The 21,977-nt window shown below is 45.1% G+C and overlaps 1 protein-coding gene across 2 annotated transcripts in view; it reads left to right on the forward strand.

The window, feature by feature from the left end:
- Nucleotides 1–3,480: 3,480 nt before the first annotated feature.
- The window catches only part of ANKH (ANKH inorganic pyrophosphate transport regulator), a 137,098-nt gene continuing 118,601 nt past the window's right edge, over nucleotides 3,481–21,977 (forward strand). Inside the window, exon 1 of one of the 2 annotated variants that reach the window (XM_083519451.1) lies at nucleotides 3,481–4,564. In XM_083519451.1, the coding sequence (XP_083375577.1) occupies nucleotides 4,469–4,564 (96 nt within the window). In that variant the 5' untranslated portion in view covers nucleotides 3,481–4,468. Of the gene's footprint in view, nucleotides 4,565–11,764; nucleotides 12,151–21,977 lie in introns of those variants that run through there. The other variant, XM_083519452.1, reaches the window with a different exon arrangement.

Raw genomic sequence — 21,977 nt, forward strand, 5'->3', positions numbered from 1 at the left:
ATTAGCTAAAGTGCTGCTTCAGGTTAAGAACAGTTTCAGGTTAAGAACAGACCTCCGGAATGAATTACCGGTAAGTACGTAACCAGAGGTACCACTGTATAGGACGTCCCTATTTTCCCCTGAGAAATGTTGGAGGATATGTACCTGCTGCAGCTTTTGCCAGCTTGGCTAGTCTCCTTTGCCCACCCTCCTTCCCATCTCTCTACACACGCCACAGGAACCAACGGCCCTGTAACGAACAGAAGGTCATGATGCAAGATTACTTATTGGAGGCCATCCACAGCTTCTTTTTGAACTGCAAGCAGCCCATGATAGCGAGTTTATTTGCCTTTGAGGCCAGAGGTGTCATCTTGTAACGAAGAACTAGTGCTAGTATTTACTTTCTCCCATCCTGATTCCTTTTCCTTTTGTGTCATATCTTTTAGATTGCAAGTCAACTTATTGCTCTTTGAAAGACGTCCTGGGAACCTTTTTCAGCTGAAGGGTGTGGTAAAAAATGCTTTAAATAAATAAAGGAATAGTGCATGCACGTACACACACATGCAAACTGCAGAGAAGGCATGCCTTTTCAGCAAGGACAGTGCATGTCCACATTGGTGTTTTTTTAAAAATAAAAAATAATTGTTTAAAAAACAATTATTGTTAGCCAGGGATTCCTTTCCAAATGATGAAAAAGTTTTATTGGACTAGAAATCGCAAGTCCAATATTGACCTACTTCTGCAATGAAAATTGCCCATTTAAAGATTTGTTCAGAGCTTAGGCTGCATACAGATGTACCTTCAAATCATTTGTTCAGAGGTTAGATTGCATATTCCAACATACCTTTAAACAGAAGCCTTGCCTTGAAGTGAGATCCATTTAGGCCTCTTGCTCAAAGATATCTTGCTGTCCAAGGTGAAGGACAATGTGATTCCCCACCCAGGACATTAAAAAGGGGTAAAGGACCCCTGGACGGTTAAGTCCAGTCAAAGGCGACTATGGGGTTGTGGCGCTCATCTCATTTTCAGGCCGAGTGAGCTGGTGTTTGTCCACAGACAGCTTTCTGGATCAAGTGGCCAGCATGACTAAACTGCTTCTGATGCAACGGGACACCGTGACGAGTGCCAGAGCACGCGGAAATGACGTTTACCTTCCCACCGCAGTGGTACCTATTTATCTACTAGCACTGGCATGTTTTCAAACTGCTAGGTTGGCATCTGTCTCCTGAGAAATCTCTATGTGGGACAAGAAGCTACAGTTAGAACTGGATATGGAACAACTGATTGGTTCAAAATTGGGAAAGGAGTACGACAAGGCTGTATACTGTCTCCCTGCTTATTTAACTTATTTGCAGAATTCATCATGTGAAAGGCTGGGCTGAATGAATCCCAAGCCGGACTTAAGATTGCTGGAAGAAATATCAACAACCTCAGATATGCAGATGACACAAACTTGATGGCAGAAAGTGAGGAGGAATTAAAGAACCTTTTAATGAGGGTGAAAGAGGAGAGCGCAAAATATGGTCTGAAGCTCAACATCAAAAAGACTAAGATCATGGCCACTGGTCCCATACCTCCTGGCAAATAGAAGGGGAAGAAATGGAGGTAGTGAGATAATTTTCTTTCTTGGGCTCCATGATCACTGCAGATGGTGACAGCAGCCACGAAATTAAAAGATGCCTGCTTCTTGGGAGAAAAGCAATGAAAAACCTAGACAACATCTTAAAAAGCAGAGACATCACCTTGCCAACAAAGGTCCGTATAGTTAAAGCTATGGTTTTCCCAGTGGTGATGTATGGAAGTGAGAGCTGGACCATAAAGAAGGCAGATCACCAAAGAATTGATGCTTTTGAATTATGGTGCTGGAGGAGACTCTTGAGAGTCCCATGGACTGCAAGAAGATCAAACCTATCCATTCTGAAGGAAATCAGCCCTGAGTGCTCACTGGAAGGACAGATCCTGAAGCTGAGGATCCAATACTTTTGGCCACCTCATGAGAAGAGAAGACTCCCTGGAAAAGACCTTGATGTTGGGAAAGATGGAGGGCACAAGGAGAAGGGGACGACAGAGGATGAGATGGTTGGACAGTGTTCTCGAAGCTACCAGCATGAGTTTGACCAAACTGTGGGAGGCAGTGGAAGACAGGAGTGCCTGGCGTGCTCTGGTCCATGGGGTCACAAAGAGTCGGACACGACTAAACGACTAAACAACAACAACAGGTTGGCAGGAGCTGGGACAGAGCAATGGGAGCTCACTCTGTCACGGGGATTTGAACCGCCGACTGAATCCCACTTCAAACACTAGGATTGATACAACCGCCAATCCTTTCAGTCTGCAGTAAGACCCACTGCATTCAATGGAACTTACTAAGTGTCCACAGGATTGCACCCCTAGGCTGCACTATATCCTTTCTTGGAGTGTTACAGAACTGAATGCAGTATACTTCTAAGTAGACAGATGTATAAGAACACACTGCTAGATGCAGTTACTCACTGTATACATGCATCCCCTACTTTAAATAGTTTAGAGCTGAGTTCTCGACCTGATGATACCTAGCTCAAATGTAGTTCTGGCAGTATCCCCAGCATCTTAGACGAAGAAATATATTTTGGTGTGGTGGTGATTAAAACGTTACAATATAGTAGATTAAAATGCATCCTTTATGGCTCAGCTCCTGCCCACCAAATGCTCCCTGTGTGCATAGAACAATATGTGTAATTCTGCTCCAGAAAATAGCCACAATGTTTTTCCCATATGATACCATTTTAAAACTCTCTTACTCACTTTCTGTCCCATTTAACAAAACTGAAGAGAAACTCCATGATAAATATATATATGGGAGAGATGGGTTATTGGTTTGTTTTGTCCGTATTTATGTTTTTATTATGCATTTTGTGCTTTTTTTATCTTGTAATTTTATGTTGTGAACTGCCCAGAGATCTATGTATGAAAGACGGTATACAAATTTAATAAATAATGATAATAAATATATTTAAACAAACCCTTAAGATTGGTCCTTTGGAAACACTGTGTACAACTGGTATTACAAATGTTTTTGGTTTGAGATTGAGATTTTTCACAATAATTGTAACAACACAATCCTTTCTGAGACACAATGTTCCTAAGGGAGTGGAGTCTTTCTCTACTATAAGACATTGTGATGGCCACTAACTGTTATTTAAACAATAAACAAGATTAAATGAATTCCTGATCCACCTAAGGAAAGCTGGCTGAGATACCGCCATTGAACAGATACTGTAACTCTGAAGACCAGATCTTGGGAACAAAACCCAGAAGGAAGGGTTGGCTGCCTTCCGGCCCTCCTTATGACCTTCTAGATACATTTAGGCTTGCCTGCTTTTGGTGCCAATACAAACGCTGGTCCCGATCCTGCGAAGGACCGCTCTTTAACCCTCTTTGACACTCCTGGAGCATTGTTTGGCCTACGCTCATCTCTGCAGCGCGCAAGGCAGCCTGCAAGCCGGAGGCTGATGCTGTGCCCGGGCTCCGGCGATAGGAGGAGCAGCAGCAGCTAAATAAAGCCTCTCTTTCTCTTTACTTTTCCTCTTTAGGGGAAAGAGGAGGGAGGGGAGAGAAAGAGAGAGAAAAGATAAGCAACGAGCCTGTGCCAAAGAAGGCCACGTGCTTATGGAGCACTGGCAGAGCAGCAACCCAAATAACATTTAATTTTTTTTAATTTCAAAAGATCAGGGCCTGCTTGTGTGCGTGTGTTGAACGGCCTCTCCTCTAGCCTGCTTTACGGTTCTTCCTCCGCCGCCAGCAGCAGCAGCAGCAAGCAAACTCATCCGCCCCCCTCCCCACCGCTCACCCGGGAGAAAGAAGAGGCGGAGGAAGGAGAAGAGGTGGTGGTGTAGGAGGACGACAGGCAGCCGGGCAGATCCTGTCTGATCTGTGCGCCGGTGATGGGTGGTGGTGGTTTGTTTTCCTTGCCGCCCTCCCCGCGGCTCCCATCCTCTTCCTGCAGCCGGCTAGCCTAAACCAAGGCGAGGCGCAAAAGCGAAGCGCAATTACGCGCGCCTGTTTGTTTTTTTGTCCTCCGGGTTCTTGATAATGGAAAAAGTGCCCAGAGAAATTTCTGGCGGCGATGGTGCTGGTGCCGGCGGCGGCGTCCCTCCTCTTTTTTTTTCCACCAGCAGCGGATCACCATTGTGTGGGAGGAGGGCAGCGGCGGCAGCAGCGGCGGCGACAGGGATGGACTTGGTCTTTGGGATTTCTTGCTAAAGGGAGCAGCACAGACACCCGGCGCACCAGACCAGCAGGGAGGCGGACGCGAGAGGAGCTGCTGCGCTCACTTGCTGCCGTTGCCTCCGCCTGGGCGCACCATCGCCTTCTCTGCCGGCAAAGCCACAAGGCTCTTCCGTAAAGAAGCGCCTGGCTTCTCCCTTCCTGCCTTCGTCTTCACCGCCTTCCCACCTTGCAGCCTCCCCGCTGCGGCAGATGTGTTTGGGGTCACCGCGCAGCTGGGACTATGGTGAAATTTCCGGCGCTCACTAACTACTGGCCCCTGATCCGCTTTTTGGTCCCTTTGGGCATCACCAACATAGCCATCGACTTCGGGGAGCAGGTAAGAGGCCACCCGCGGCCAGATAGCCGCCCATTCTTTTTTTAGTTTATGGATTTATTTTTATTTTTACTTGCAACTCTTTCCTGCGTACTCCCAGGGAAAGGAAGCCGTCGCTGGGCGATGCAAATCGCCTGCAAGGTTGCTACGGTGCTTTTGCCCGGTCTATTTTTAGGCTCCCTAATGCTGAGTGATGACAAAACGCGCAGCGCACTCCTTTTCCTCGGGAGCCCAGAAGCTCTGGCTGAGAGCAACAAAGCGCTGGCTGGATGTTTGAATGTCAGAAGCCAGCCGGCTTTCCTTTTCCAGAACATGCAAGGAACAGAGACCAGGCGCGGGGCGGAGGGGGGGGTGGATTGTAGGGATGGGCTGGAGGGGGTGTGCAATGCAAAAAAGCAACCAGAGGGAGGGGGGTGATATAACACTCTGAGGAAGGCACAGCCGACCTGCTTTGGGGGCTGATTAAGGCCACGATTGGAAATGCAAAACAGCCATTCATCTTCCTGCGTCTTTTTGCTGTTATCCAATGTATGTGCTTTTCATTCTCCAGGCTCTTAGGCATCAATGTTACTGGGGATGCTCCAGGCATCCCTGTTACTGGGGATGCAGCAAAGGCCTGAAAAGCTGCTCACAGAAGAATTATGTAATTTGGAATGCCACTAAGTGCTGGCTACGCGTACATACCTTTAATAGGACACCTCGCCTGAGTTTCTGCAATCTGGGCGGATGTCAGGTCCATTGTTTATTAGTGCTAAATAATGCTCAGGCTGGAGGTGGTGATTATGGGTGTTGCACGCACGGTTGTTTTGCAGAAACATTTAGAAATTCATTTGCTCACAGCTCAAGCTTGTGTATGTTTACTTGGAAGCAAGTCTCACAGTAATCCCAAATGAGCGTGCCCTTAATTGCTGATTTCCCCCTCCTCCTGGGGAGTTGTGGCTGTGGGTGAGGACTGAAGGCGCTAAACTTTTTTGCAGGCATCCATATTATTTTTCCCTACTCATGGTCTCCCCCCTCCCTTCACAGAAAAGCAGGTGATGCTCTAACCCCTTCAGCCACCAAGGAGCCAGTGGTGGGATGGTGTCAGCTCTGCTTGCTTGACTTAAGCTGCCCTTGGATGACTGAAGATGCTGTGTAATAATAGCATTAGGAGAGAGTGAGTGCATTGGCGTGGGGGGTGGGGAGGAGAGCTGGAAAGGGATCATGCTGCCAAACGCTTCTGCTTAGAAGTGAGGCCTTGCTTGTTAGGACTTGTGCAAACGTTGTTTTCTACAGAGTAGACTTTGAAAGCCTATTGTTTTAATCCTATAGTATTAGCATTAGCCGGGCCTGTTATTCTTTAGTTGCAGGATAAATTAGAGAAATGGTTTTCTGGTAGTTTTCTGCAGTAAACAACTGTGTGCATTTCAGCTTTATATGTCTGATTGCTTGGTTCCTGTGCTGAGTAGCAACATGAACACTCTCTTAGGTCAATGAAGTAATCACAGTGGGAGAGCTGGGAAGCCCCTGTAATTTTCAGGTGTTTGTACCCACCAGAGATGCTTCACATACTATAGTGGTTTTATAAAAGGTATACTACTATATATATATTTAATATACACCAAAAAATGTCAAGCATGAATGTGGTGAACAGGTGTTTAAAGAAATTCATATCCAGCAGTGCTAAGACTGTGTCTGGCTTTTTGCCGCATGTATCCGCTTTTGCAAACCCAGGTTTGTTCCTGTTCCATGTGTAAAATAGCCCTTATTCCTTTAAGTGCCAGAGTGCTAACTTTGAGCTCTGTGATGTTTGCATTATTTGATACTGCTGTGTTGATGAGCAGCAGAGTGTTTTTCCTTTTGTGTTACTGCCAGTTGACCAGGGCAGCATCACTCATTAGGCAGTGTTAAGTACTCTTTGGACTGCACGAAACTCTGTGTAAGTGATTAGCAAATGCTAGAGAACAAAGGTTGATGCACCTCCTAGGTAGCTCATGTTTTCAACTGCTGGCTCATTCAAAAAAGTGAATGGAAAAAGAATCCCCCAGAATGCATGTGTGTTAAAGGTGTGACTTGTACTTCCCCATGCTTTCCTCCCTCTGAGCCGCTGAGGAGGGGGGAGCCCTGCGTCACATACTTAAGAGCACAATATTGTATTCCACATTAAGTCACCCAGTGGTGACTCCTTATCAGTTCATCCAGGCCAGCTGCTGCCCTTCTGAGTTCCTCATCTCACAGCGCAATCCTACATAGATATACTCAGAAGCAAGCTCTGTTGAATTCAATGGGGCTTACTCTCAGAAAAGGATTGTACTCAACAGTTCGCAGTATGAATGAGAAACTGCTTCCCTTCCTTTTTAAGGATGCATTGAAAATGGAAAGCGTAGTTGCAAAATGGTAGTTATAGGGTGCCGATGTGTAACTAATTTGTGTTAACTGATCTTGAGTTTTCTTGGAGGAGGAGGAAGATGTATCTTTGACTACAGGGCACTCTTCATAGCATCATAGTGGGAGTTAATGGGGATTATGGGCTGGGATGGAAATAGCAATGTGATACGTATATGGTTTTTACATGTGGTTTCTTACACTTAAGACTTTCAGTCAGCTGTTATTATACAGAAGACACACAAACCTATTTTTACTGTTTGTAGACTCAAATAATTCTTTATCTCATTCTCCCCCCACCCCCGCCACAACTGAACATAGTAAAGATGCTTGAAAGGGAAGCAAGGCATGCAAAGTTAGAGAAGTACAGTACATTTTTCTCCTCTAAATCTATTAGGTAGATAATGGCCTCATATAACAATTCCACTTCAACCATAACATCTTACTGGGGTACCTGGGAGACTGTTACAGTGACCCAACAATCCAAGGTTTACTTTTAAGCTTGTTGCTCCCCAAAGTACCATTGACAGATCCAAGTGAGCAATTGGTTGAATTTTGTTATGTGAATCTCAAGAGAAGGGTGGGGAAGCATTTGGCTTCTGTGCCTACTCTGTTCTTAATCCCTTTTCCCAATTCTGCTTGGCGAAAAGGTCCTTTCAACATACAATGTCTACATACTCCCAACAGCAACAGATGGGGATCCAGTAAAAGTATCAGTATATTCCAACTGGGTTTATTCTATAAGAACAACCAAAAAAATATAATAAAAATCTCCCAATCAAGAGAGAGAATGTCAGTGGTTTTTTTTAAAAATTCATAACCTTTTAGTGCCTTCTGGTTTCTTGCAAATTTACTGAAGCAGAGCTAACTAGGAAGCCATAGCCAGCCCCATCTGCACTTCTGAAAGCGTTGCAAATGAATTAGGCATAATTGGCTCAAAGTGTGACCACCCCACACTCCTGAGTTATCAGTCGATTCTTGGCTTCTTACAAGAATCGCTTTTCAGAGCAAGGTCCACCTAATTCAGTTTTATGTTGCCAGTAGTGGCAGCCAGATACTTGTAAATGCTAAGTACTGGGTCATTGTTCTTTGTCCTCAGTATCTAGAACAGTCATACCTCTGGTTGCGAACGTGAACTTGAAACTGTTCTCAACCTGAGACACCACTTTAGCTAATGGGGCCTCCTGCTGCTGCTGTGCCATGGCGGCGTGATTTCTGTTCTCATCCTGAAGCAAAGTTCTTAACCCGAGGTACTATTTCTGGGTTAGCGGAGTCTGTAACCTGAAGCTTCTGTAACCTGAAGTGTCTGTAACCCGAGGTACCACTGTATTTAGAGGTATACTGCCTCTATTCTGTGTAGCTATGGGGGCGGCGGGGGGGGGGGCTGATAGCCCTTTGTTTAAAGCCACCTAAAGTGGCAGCAATCACCAATAAATTTCATAGTTATGTGTTGAACTACAGTTCTTTTTGGCTACAGCATATAAAAAACAAGTGTTAGAAACTCAGCTATCTATTATAACCCCCAAATGGCACCTTAAACCTAGTTTACGGTTGCCACAATGGAATGTCTAGGTGCTGTTTTGTTTTTAAAATTGAGTTGTTTATTATTATTATTATTATTATTATTATTATTATTATTATTATTTAATTTATTTACTGTCATTCATATCATTTCTACACTGCTTTATATTTTAAAGAACAAATTTCAAAACGGTTTACAACCCATTTAAACCGTCAAATAAAGCAATCCGGAATAAAACAAATTCAAGCTTCAAGGAGAATATTTCAGACCCTCCTTCTCTTAAGTAACATCTTGCTTTCCCCGGTTGCAAACCTGGCATCTATAGATCTCCAAGTAGTCGCAGTTGACCCACAACAATCACAAAATGCACCCGGCGCCTGGCTAATTTCTAATACTGTCAAACACCTACCTGGGACCGCAAGTGCTGCAGGCTTATTGGAGGTGGTTATAACAATTGGGGCAGTAGTTTTGATGTGTTGAGAGTAGCATAGTATGTGCAAGTGCAACCCAATAATGTTTGTGCTATACTTTCTCAAATACCGACACATGTAAGGACAGTGTTGGCAGCCAGTGCCTCTATCTGTTATTGGTAGTATTCTTACTAATGTTACCTTAGGCAGAATTACTCTATATTAGGAATTCCTTCGGTAGAATCTAAGTCTACTACACCATTGTACTGTGACTCATTTAACAGAGTAAAATAAACAAGGCTGTTGTGTGATAGCTAGCCAGCTATATGAGTTAGCTACTTTTTATAGAATCATAGAATTGTATAGTTATTCTTATTGCAAATGAATTAGGCATAACTGGCTCAGAGTGTGACCACCTCACACTCCTGGGTTATCAGTCACTTCTTACAAGAATCGCTTTGCAGAGCAAGGTCCACCTAATTCAGTTTTATGTTGCCAGTGGTGGCAGCCAGATACTTTTAAGTGCTTGAATTTACCTCTATTACACCATTGTACTGTGCCTTATTTAACAGAGTAAAATAAACAAGGCCATTGTATGATGGCTAGCCTGTTATATGAGCTAGCTGCTTTTCATAGAATCATAGAATTGTAGAGTTATTATTATTATTATTATTTACTGAATGTACCGTATTTTTCGCTCTATAACACGCACCAGACCATAACACGCACATAGTTTTTAGAGGAGAAAACAAGAAAAAAATATTCTAAACGAAATAGTGATATATGATTTTTGTGGTTCATGCTGTGGCCACAGACATGTGATCTGACAGTGAGTTTGGAGTAGCCCAATGCAAAAATCCTGAGGATCCATGTGGATCTATGCTTTGTAACCACGGAGGAGGGAAGGACGGGGAACCATGGATCCTCTGCTCACGACTGCAGCAGATTCCCCCCCCCATCCGCAGGCATTCGCTCCATAACACGCACAGACATTTCCCCTTACTTTCTAGGAGGAAAAAAGTGAGTGTTATGGTGCAAAAAATACGGTATATACCATCCTATACCCGGGTTCTCTGTTGGAAGGGACCTTGAGAATCCTTTAGTCCAAACTTGTACAATGCAGGAATATGTAGCTTCCCCATACAGGGATCAAACTTGCAACCTTGGCATTATCTGCGCCACACTCTACCCAACTGAGCTATCTTGTGTGCCCTTGTGGGGAATGTGCTTCTGAATAATCCCTGAAATAAAAACAAACTTGCGTATTCCCACCCACCCCAGATTCTCAAGGCCTATTTTTCTCATCTGGGTGTCCGATATTGTAAATGTCCATTGTCACATAGCATTTCACTACCTACCATTACAGAAAGCACATGCACACACACATATTTTTTTTACTGTCATGGGCCAGGAAGAACAACAAGAAGAAGCCTGGTGATACTGAGTTATGAATATGGTTGCATGTTTAGAAATCTGAGATCTGGTTATTCAGTTGACTCTAGAGTTTTAGCGCTGATCCGTCCTGAATCAATAGGACCAGCTTTTGGCTTGAGGGGCACCTGTCCACTCTACAGGGGCGTCCCAGGCAGCCATAATGGGTGGTGGCTCTATGTTGGGCCTTTCACAGCATTTTAGGGAAGCTAAATAGGAGGCCCACAGGTGCCCCATTTGAGAGTATCTGCAATAGTAAGGCCCCATCAGAATTATGAGGCCTAAGCAGCTGCCCCAAAATGGCAGGTATTGCTATAGACCAGGCATGTCCAAAGTCCATTTCGGGGGCCTAATCCGGCCTGCTGGTCCATTTAATCCGGCCCCTGTGGCAGTTTATTTTATTTCCTGGGGGAAAAAACCTCAACAACTTCAATCCTAAAAGAAACTCAATAACTCCAACCCTAAAAGAAGCTCAACAACATCAATCCCAAAAAAAAGCGCAACAACCCCGGGGTGAAATCATTAAAAAAGCTCAACAACAACTTCAATCCTAAAAAAGGTCAATAACTTTGGTTGGCCCTTTCGCCGGCCCCCACAGCCCTTCACTTCATCAAATCTGGCCCTTTTTGAAAAAAGTTTGGACACCACTGTAAGACCGTATAAATAAATGACACATTTGAGGAGGGATAGTGGGGGGGGGGGGAGGAATGTTCGGCGATAATAAGAGTATTCAAAATGGCAAAAGGCCCAAGGAAGAAGCCTCAAAATAATCCTCTGTTATTAGTTTTGGACATGACAGTGTGTGAATCACAGAATCATAGAACTGTAGCCTTAAAAGGGACCACGGGGTCTGTAATAATAATAATTTGATAATAATTTATTATTTATACCCCGCCCATCTGGCTGGGCCCAGCCACTCTAGGCGGTTCCCAACAGAATATTAAAAACACGATAAAACATAAAATATTAAATGCAGGCATCTTTTGACCAATGTGGGTCCCAGACTCATGACCCCCCAAAGTCTCATGCTATACTGACTATGTCAGATAATTTTTTTTTTAAAAAGCATATATAGTATTACATTTTGGTATGCTTACTTTAAAACAATGGCTGATAACTTTTCAACTTCAACCGATTAAGGGCAGAGACTTGAGAATGGTTACTTTGGAAGCAAGGCCTGTTAACATTATTTGAGGCTTGCTTCTAAATAAATGTGGTTAGAATCGGGCTACAAAAGTTTCTTACCTTAGCATGTAACTCAATTCAGCTTTTATCATTTTGGATGCTGAAGGATTATCTGTTAACTCCTTTCCCCTGCCAGATGTTGATTTAACAAAGAGAGCATTTTAACTGTACAGAAAGCACACTTGGGGTTGTGTGGGAGAGTGTGTCACAATTTTCTATTGTGATGACATCAGCATATTGTGATGACATGGGTATATTGCAATGATGTAACAATCAACACCCCAGAAGAAAAAGCTGAAGCCTACAAACCTTTCAGTGTAAAAGGAAACATGGAAATAATTTCAAATAACTGTAAAATGGCCTTCTTCCACTTGCGTTGTGCCAGTTTGGAATAATTCTCAAGAAGGTGCCCTGGAATGAATCCAGCAGTAGCTGAAATATTAGTATTTGGCTCATACATAACTGAACACCGAGAAATGTGAGCTTTTCGGAGAAATATTGCTGGCTTAGCTGCAGTGGAAGACAGCTGAATGTTTCGTTAGGTCAGATTGCTTCGTTTTCCAGTTTTTCTGAATAAGGAGAGTGGAGAATGTGACAGAATGAGCGGATATTTTGAAAGGGACTTGAGAGATGGAGCAGCCACCAAGAAAATCCAACTGACAAGCTGACAGGCCAAAGTAAGTGAAAATGTATCAAATGATTGCATCTGGCCTGTTTATTGCTTATGATTCTACACAGGGACGGTCACTTTCAGATTTACTCCAAACAGCCATTGGTAAAATGGCCACTTGTTTGGTTTTTAAATGGCTGTTGGGTTTAGTGACTATCTGACTTTTAGAAGACATCTGAAGGCAGCGCTGTTTAGGAAAGTTTTTAATGTTTGATGTTTTGTTGTATATTTAATATTTTGTTGGAAGCTGCCCAGAGTGGCTGGGGAAACCCAGTCAGATGGGCGGGGTACAAATAATAAATTATTATTATTATTATTATTATTATTATTATTATTATTATTATGAGGTATTCTTTGGCTGATTGAGGTTTCCTTCTGGCTTCCCGAAGGCACTACTAATTTGGTCGCAGTCTTTCCTGTGGACACATTCGGATCACAAGTGCTTTGCCATTCATTCGATTCCTTTGCAAAACAGGGATTTATGCCTCAAGGGTGTGGGCGGCAACCACTTTGCGCGGGGCCTTCTGTTCCTGGCCCCCGCGTCCGTCAGCAGAGCGCACTTCAGCCCTCCCTACCCTGCTTTCTCCCGGGTCCAAATGGACCCTCACGTTGGCGGTCACTCGCCATTTCTGAGGGGCACAAAATGGCCTCCCTCTTGTATAAAGTGCCAAGTCCCATGGGGAGTTGCTCTCAGGCAAGTATATACAGTGGTACCACTAGCTGCGGACACAATCTGTTCTGGGGTGCCGTTTGCACCCTGAAAAGTCCGCAAATAGAGTGGCGCTTCTGCACAAGTGCGGAGTGCGATAGAGCGCTTCTGTGCACGTGCAAAGCGCACAGAACGCTTCTGCACACACGTGTGACGAAACTGGAAGTATACACTTTCGGGTTTGCTGCATTCGCAAGCCGAAAAGACGCAACATGAACCTAACGCAACACGAGATATGGCTGTACAGTCATACCTCGGGTTGAAGTACCTTCGGGATAAGTATTTTCAGGTTGCGTGCTGTGGTGACCCGGAAGTAACGGGGCGTGTTACTTCCGGGTTTCGCCGCTCGTGCATGCCGCAGTCGGTCAAAATGACGTCATGCGCAGAAGCGGCGACGTGCGGACACAGGTTGCGTTTGCGTCTGGATTCGAACGGGGCTCCGCAACGGATCCCGTTTGCATCCAGAGGTACCACTGTACAGGATTGCAGCCTATAACAGTTGCTACAAGAAAAACTGCTTCCTTTCCCTTAAGAGCCCGTATAGAGTCCTTAAGTAGGTTCCCTATGGATAGGAGAAATTAACAGAGGCCAACTAAAGTATATTGGGAAGCAAAGCTTGATCTTTATTCAAGGAACTGTTGCAACAGGGTCCCCACACCCAGGAAGGAGGATAACCCTGAACAATGGTGCGCATGCGCTTGTATAGTCTTTTGAAATTGCCCACCCTGTAGCCGAAGACCCCCCCCCAAAAAACACATCATACATACATCACAAAAGGAGGTGGTCTATGGCAGAAATCCTGTCTGCCAGGATACCTGATAATGGTCGCTGATTGCATTACCTGGGCAGCCTGGCCATTCTTTTGTGATGGTTAATACTTTAGTTCCTGAGTCCAGGTCGTAGGCTCACCCTATTCATACACAAATATGCCCATAAGACAGGATTTGCAAGCAAAAAGACAATGGGAAGGCTTTCCCTCCATTTGCCTCCCTTACAGCAGAGGAATATTTGAGGTCATTGGGAGAGTCAGAATGGCTTCGGGATTGCTCTCCCATACTATTTCAGACGCGTGGTTCATATATTTAGATATGTGTGCATTTATGAATATTTATTCTGTATTTGAGACCTTAGAATTCTTAGAACACAGTCGGCACGCACACGATGCGCATGATGTCACATACAGGCACAGATTGCATGTGACATCAGCGCCCCCCCCATGTCAGGCGCAACTCTGCACCTATGTATATGTGTGTGCTTGTTTCTTGGCGCATGTCCATGCATGTTGACGGGTGTGTATATCTCAAAAAGAAATTATTAACGACGTGGAATAGGTGGGATAGAAAACTTTTTATTGGAGTTATCAAGAAGAGGGGAAAATCGTAACATAAAGATCCCCCAAAAGCGGTGGGTTTTAAAAATAAAATATTGGTGTATGTAAAACTGAAAAATTCATATTTTTTTTAAAAAAAAAGAAAGAAAAACTTTTTTATTTGATGGGGTTTTCTGGCCAGTTTGATACCACTGATGATTCGGCCCAGGATAAGAGAAATCTCTCGCCTCAGTTATATAGTGAGTTTGGTTAAGCGATGCACCATAGCAGAAACACCCTCACAAACATTTGGACAAAAACAGCTTACAAGGATGTTATTACAATTTTATTAAGATACCTTACGCTTAATTTTTTAATGAACGTTTCCTTTGCTGGTTCCTCCCCCTCCCCACCCCACATTTATGGAAGGAAACATCTTAGTGTCCCTTCTTCTCTCAGAAGATTTATAGGATGCAGGTGTAATTGGACATGTTAATGTGCATTCTGTATAACCCAAAGTAGTAATTAGAATTGTAAAGTGTTCTGGTGGCGGAGCATTAACTTGAATTTTATATCATGACATTAGGAGTGGCTTAATAGTCATAATTTAATATCCCCTGCCAAAAAATACCCACACACACACCCCAGGGTTGTGTATGGTGCCTTACAGATTCCTCTAATCCAGTAATTTCCAAATTTTGAACTGTTGTAAAAGCACCGTTCTTCCCTTGCAGTAATATAAGGCTTCTGAATCAATAGTATCCTAAGATTATTTGTTGTTCTGGCTCCTTACAAACAACCTCTGCTTGGGTATGGTTGTGGTTGTTATTTAAATTTCTATCCTGCCCTTCCTTTCAGGTGAGCCCAGAGTGGCCAACCCCCCCCCCCCCAAAAAAAAAAAACCAAAGGAGTGAAAATACAATTAAAATAAAAACACACTTAAATACAACCACATACCCTTCCGGCTAATTATTTAATGTTTTATAATTCCTCCTGTATGTTGTTAATAAGGGAAACAAACACATTACACCGGGGAGAGGTATTGCCGCTGAGGAGGGTTCCTGTCAGATTTCAGCACCAGATTTCAGCTTTCTATGCGCAGACATGGAGGAGACTCTTGTATCTCTGTGTGAGTCAGTGTTCTGGGCTTGCCTCCTATCAATCAAGAGGCATGCCTAGATTAGTTACTCATTAGAGCCACAGGGGATTGGCTCCTCTGAAGGTGGGCAGTTTTTATCTAAAAGCTTATCTAAAAGCATGTATGAGGGACACGGGTGACGCTGTGGGATAAACCACAGAACCTAGGACTTGCTGATCAGAAGGTCGGCGGTTCGAATCCCTGCAACGGGGTGAGCTCCTGTTGCTCGGTCCCTGCTCCTGCCCACCTAGCAGCTCGAAAGCATGTCAAAAGTACAAGTACATAAATAGGTACCACTCCGGTGGGAAGGTAAACGGCGTTTCCGTGCGCTGCTCTGGTTCGCCAGAAGCGGCTTAGTCATGCTGGCCACATGACCCGGAAGCTGTCTGCTGACAAATGCCGGCTCCCTCAGCCAGTAAAGTGAGATGAGCGCCGCAACCCCAGAGTCGGCCACGACTGGACCTAATGGTCAGGGGTCCCTTTACCTTTACCTAAAAGCATGCATTTCAGAATTTGAAACGTGTGTCCAGGTTTCATGCAGTGTGCCTCAACCTTTTGCAAATCGAAGTCGCTGCCGGCAGCAATGATGTTTTGTTTTGTTATAATTAAGGTCACTTGCGGAGCTTTATTGATATTTTTTAACATTTCCTGTGGCTTCCTTAGAGCTGTTTCTTTGTCTCTCGGAACAAGGTAACGAACTCTACAGTTTCTCATTGCAATCCTCCGAGGAGCTCCGTGTTCCTTGCCATCTTATCCTTTGAAATAGTGAAATGGGACTTTTTGTTAATGTGCAACTAGGTCACTAGATTACATTTCTTTCGGGCCGCTTGTAACGTTACATTCTGTAGCTATGTCTTCTGATAACGTGGATCTAAATAAGGCCATGGATAGGGGGGAAAAGAGAGATTGTGTCATGTAAACTGAGCTGAACTACTGGGGACATCAGGAGTTCTTGTGGAGTTCATCTTTTCTCTCGTTTCTTTCTAGATTAGGGGCTGTCTCCTCATGATTTTTTTAGTTTAGCTGTGAGAGCACAACCCAACATGAACTTAACTGCATGGTAGTTCTCCCACTGAATGCAGAGTGTTCACCCCACAAATGGCTGGGGTGTGGTCCTTGATCTGGACTATAGAATGGGCAGCAGTGGTGTTGTTGTTATTGTTTAGTCGTGTCCGACTCTTCATGACCCCATGGACTAGAGCACGCCAGGCACTACTGTCTTCCACTGCCTCCCGCAGCCTGGTCAGACTCATGTTGGTAGCTTCGAGAACACTGTCCAACCATCTCGTCCTCTGTCGTCCCCTTCTCCTTGTGCCCTCCATCTTTCCCAACATCAGGGTCTTTTCCAGGGAGTCTTCTCTTCTCATGAGGTGGCCAAAGTATTGGAGCCTCAGCTTCAGGGTCTGTCCTTCCAGTGAGCACTCAGGGCTGATTTCCTTCAGAATGGAGAGGTTGGATCTTCTTGCAGTCCATGGGACTCTCAAGAGTCTCCTCTAGCACCATAATTCAAAAGCATCAATTCTTCGGCAGCAGTGGTAGGATGCTGTAAATTTAACCCTTTGTCCCCACTTCAGTCCTGATTCAGATCAGACCACCCCAACACCTGCAATTTGAATTGCAGTCTGTCTGTCTGTCTCTGTCTTTCTCCCAGTGCATGGGGGTCCTCATCTGGATTACAACCACAGCACGGGGCAAAGGCCTAAAGCTGGGATAGCTCAATTGGTAGAGCACAAGACTCTTAATCTGAGGGTTGTGGGTTTGAGTCCCACATTGGGCAAAAAAGATTCCTGCATTGCAGAGGGTCACTAGATGATCCCTGTGGTCCCTCCCAACTCTACAATTCTGTGAAGATCAAGGCCCCTGTCTGGCAATTTGTGGGGGGTAGTCCCCACTGCATTTAAGGGCAGAACTTCACAGTTAATGTTATGTTAGTTTGGCCTCTAACCCAGGCACCCCCAACCTTTGGCCCTCCAGATGTTTTGAGACTACAACTCCCATCATCCCTGACCACTGGTCCTGTTAACTAGCGATGATGGGAATTGTAGGCCAAAACATCTGGAGGGCTGCAGGTTGGGGATGCCTGCTCTAACCAAAGGTTCTAGAGCAGCGGTTCTCAACCTGTGGGTCCCCAGATGTTGTTGGACTACAACTTCCATCATCCCTGAGCTCTGGCCTTGCCAGGTTGAGAAAGGCTGTTCTAGAGTAACCCCTTTTCCTGCAAAGTCTAATTAGGTGCTTTTTCTGTAATAATATTCTGGGCCTACTCAACATGTTGCCCTCCATATGCTGTTGGTTAACAAGTCATGCTAATTTAGTTGAGATCCTTGCATTGCAAGGGGTTGGTCTAGATGACCCTTGGGATCCCTTCCAATTCTATGATTCTAAGTCCCATCAGCCCCACCCAGCTTAGCTGATTGTAATGGATGATGGGAGTTGTCGCTTTAAACACACACCCAACGTGAATGCCCTGGGCCAGATATCTGGGCCAGATAGCAATAAATTGGTGCCTTACTCATGAATATGGAGGTGGAAACTGTCATAAGGTGTGTGTGTGTTTGCTCACAGTTCATTAGACGGCATTAAATAAAGGATTAGACCAGTGTTTCCCAACCGGTGTGCCGCGGCACACTACTGTGCCGTGAGACACCGGCTGGTGTGCCGTGGGAGGGAGGCGGGCGAGTCGGGCGGCGAGAGGCGGCGGCGGCGGCGGCGGCGAGGATCCGCGTCGAGCCGGGGGCGGCTCCGCGGTGGTGGTGCCGAGCGGCGGGGCAGCTCGCGCAAAAGGGAGGAGCGCGAGACAGCGGAGGAGGAGGAGGCCGGCATGTCCGGGCAGCAGCAGCAACAGCAGCAGCAGCAACTCCCGGCGACGGCTCCTCCTCCGCCCGCTATCGCCGCCGCCGCCTCAGCTGCCCTCGCTCTGCTGCCTCCTCCCACCCCGGCAAGGGGAAGGGAAAAAACGTTCACTTTTGTGCGTTCCCCCCCCCCCCGCGTGACGCTGCGCGCTGACGTCACGGGGCGGGGCTTTAATGGTGGTGTGCCGCGAGATTTTTTTCCGGTAAGCAGGTGTGCCGTTGCCCAAAAACGTTTGGGAAACACTGGATTAGACCACTTTGGGGATGGGTGGGTCTATCTATACCCATTACCCATAATGGCTAAATGGAACCTCGATGTTCTAGTGCAGTATTCCTTTGAAGGTGACTAGAAGTGGGTTGTTGTATTCATGTTCAAGTTAAAAGTTTCCCAGAAGGATGTGGTTGGCCCAGAACAGGGGTCAGCAAACTTTTTCAGGAGGTGGCCGATCCACTGTCCCTCAGACCTTGTGGGGGGGCCAGATTATTTTTTTGGGGGGAGGAAATAAACGAATTCCTATGCCCCGCAAATAACACAGAGATGCATTTTAAATAAAAGCACACATTCTACTCATGTAAAAACACGCTGATTCCCAGACCATTCGTGGGCCGGATTTAGAAGGCGATTGGGCCGGATCCGGGCCTTAGTTTGCCTGCCCAAGACCTAGATGACTCCCAGTCTCACCCAGCGGTGCCATTTGTGCCTTATGAATCACAGGAAGCTCTGGTATTTAGTCTATGACTTGCCCATCTTCATGTCAGCTGTCCCAGGACTATGACTTCTTAAGTCCTTTGGTCTGGCAATAGATGGCTACTTTTAGTGCAGACCTGATTTAGGACATGGGGAAAAAGCGCTAGGCAAACCTTTGTATTCTACACCATATGTAGAAAATTCTGAGCCACAGAAGCTGCATAGCATGAGAATTATCAGGGAACTGTCCTTTTGGAGACTATTGTAAAGGCCAAGGAGGCCTTTCAGACCTCGCATGAAGTGTAATAACTGCTGTTCCAAAAATCCCCTAATTCTGATGGCTGATCGCCACATCTATTTTTGTTGCCTTGACTCAGTTTAATTGGTATTTATGAAAACTGCTGACATTCCATTGATAAAGGTTTGTGTGCTAAAGGTTTCTGTTGGTGGAAGTAATTCTGATTCAGCATGGAGGCCTCTGCTAAGAGAAGGAGGGAAGGCATTTTATCTGGACCCCCCCCCCAAAAAAAGAGTGTAAGGGGTAATGTTCAGAGGACTGCCCCCCAGACCATCTGAGGGGAAGGGCATTTGTATAAATTGCCTCCTCTCTTCAATTAGCACTGACCTTGCCACAAATAGGACTACTTCCACTCTCTGAAGGGAAACTATCAGCTATCCCAAAGGACTTGGGATGGAATTAAACATTATTATCGGCAGAAGCAAACAGCTAGTAGGCTTGATCTTTATTCAACTATTGCAACAGGGTGCCCCCTCACCGACAGGAGAAAGGAGGAAGAACCCCTAACGAAAGCGTGCCTGCCCTTATATAGACATTTAAAGTTGCCCACCCTCAAGTCCAAGACCACCCCCAGAAGCATCATACTTACAACACAGAAAAGGCAGTCTACAACAGAAATCTGAGTGCGCTGTTTATTTCCTGTCCGGCAGGTTACCTGTTTAATGGTCACTTGATTGGATTACCAGGGCAGCCTGGCCAGTCTTTTGTAATGATAAATACTTAGTTCCTGAGCCAGGTCACAGGCTCACACCCTATGTTGTTGTCGTTTAGTCGTGTCTGACTCTTCGTAACCCCATGGACCAGAGCACGCCAGGCACTCCTGTCTTCCACTGCCTCCCACAGTTTGGTCAAACTCAAGTTGGTAGCTTCGAGAACACTATCCAACCATCTCATCCTCTGTCGTCCCCTTCTCCTTGTGCCCTCCATCTTTCCCAACATCAGGGTCTTTTCCAGGGGGCCTTCTCTTCTCATGAGGTGGCCAAAATATTGGAGTCTCAGCTTCAGGATCTGTCCTTCCAGTGAGCACTCAGGGCTGATTTCCTTCAGAATGGATAGGTTTGATCTTATAACAATATCATCACTTCTCCCCTGCAAGTGATATGCAGCACCCATAACACCCACATTCTGAGGGAAACACAGGGTTGGGAGCCTTGTTTTCTCCTCTTGACATCTAGTTTTGCCCTCGAGATGTCTACCGATATACAAGAATTGCTATAAATAAAAGAAGTATGTTTGCCAGCAGTTGCTAGTACAGTATGCTACCAGAAATACAGGAAAACACTGCTAGCTTCCAACCCTCACAACGTCCTACAGAATCACACTACTGTACTTAATGGTGTACTTTGTAATTAAAGAGCCATGTTTTCTTGTGGAATATTTCTGCGGGACATCAGCACCCCTGATCTTTGTCAAGCAGTGTTGGTTCACAGAGAGGCTTGCAGCACTAATAATTCCCCTTTCCAGTTGTTAGTGCCGTTGCAACTGGAATTTGTTTAGAGACTTTTAAAAGGGTTACAGGTATGTGTGCCTGGACTCACCTGTGTGTAGCCAGCACTCATGTATGTGCATAAACACACTTCTGAAAAGTTTAGGATCTTTTGCTGATGCTTGTTATGAACGTGTTAACCTGTAACCTTATGCCCACAAGGAGCTGTCTCTCAGAGAGGAGCAAAGAAAGCTTAGTTTATTGTATGAAATAGGAGTGTCAGAATATATGTAAATGCTGCTTCAATAATATGTATACAGTGGTGCCCCGCAAGACGAATGCCTCACAAGACGGAAAACTCGCTAGACGAAAGAGTTTTCCGTTTTGGAGGTGCTTCGCAAAACGAATTTCCTATGGGCGAAGCTTGCTTCGCAAGACGACAATGTCTTGCGAGTTCCTGCTGGTTTTTTTCCCTCCCCCCCTTTTTCTAAGCCGCTAAGCCGCTTATCAGCTGATCCGATCAGCAGATAAGCCGCTAATAGCGCTAATAGCGCTAATCCGCTAATCCGTCAATGGGCTTGCTTCGCAAGACGAAAAAACCGCTAGACGAAGAGAATCACAGAACGGATTCTTTTCGTCTTGCGAGGCACCACTGTATAAATGCTGCTTGAGACAGCAAAGTTACAATTTGATAAGGTAGCAAATTCTACAATACACACACACACCTTGATTAAATATTAAAAGATTCCCTAACTATTTTTAAAGGCCTGTAGAAACGTGGGCACGAGGATTCTGCTATAACCCGACACTAGAAGTGGGGAGAAGGGAGAAGGAAAGTATAACTACCAGAAAGTATGGGGTTTAAATAACATTCTTGGCTAATGCTTCCTAATAGGGAAGGGAGGGGTTTTGAGATGAGAAATTCCTCTCTTTATCTCCTGCCCATTTCTCACCTTGCCCATCCTAGTGAGAAAATGACTGAAAACTGGCCATCCTGTTTGTTTAACAAAAGGGTGAAAGACTTTGATAGTGAGTCATTATCTGGCCATCTCTGCTATCTGCATTCAGATCACCTGGCCATTGTGCTGATGGCTCCCATTGAGAAGTTGAGTACACTGTATGTGGCAACTAAATTTGCATGTGTTAATCTTCAGGTCAGATATGGGTGAACTCTGGATATGCCTGCATGCCTTGTAGGAAGAGGCTGGAATCAGGTTTGTTCCAGGGTCACCAAAGCTCATCATGGAGGGTCTTGTGTCATATTGGAGTTATGCCAACCTTATTATTAATGCCATGATCTACAGAGATAAACCATAAGTTCAGATTCATACACACCTCTTTACAGGAATATTCAGCAGTATATAAATGCTAATGAATGAATGAAAATGAATGAATGGTGCTCAGGTTACCATAA

The sequence above is a fragment of the Podarcis liolepis genome (genome assembly GCF_965112155.1).
Source record: "Podarcis liolepis genome assembly, chromosome: 8".
NCBI lineage: Eukaryota > Metazoa > Chordata > Lepidosauria > Squamata > Lacertidae > Podarcis > Podarcis liolepis.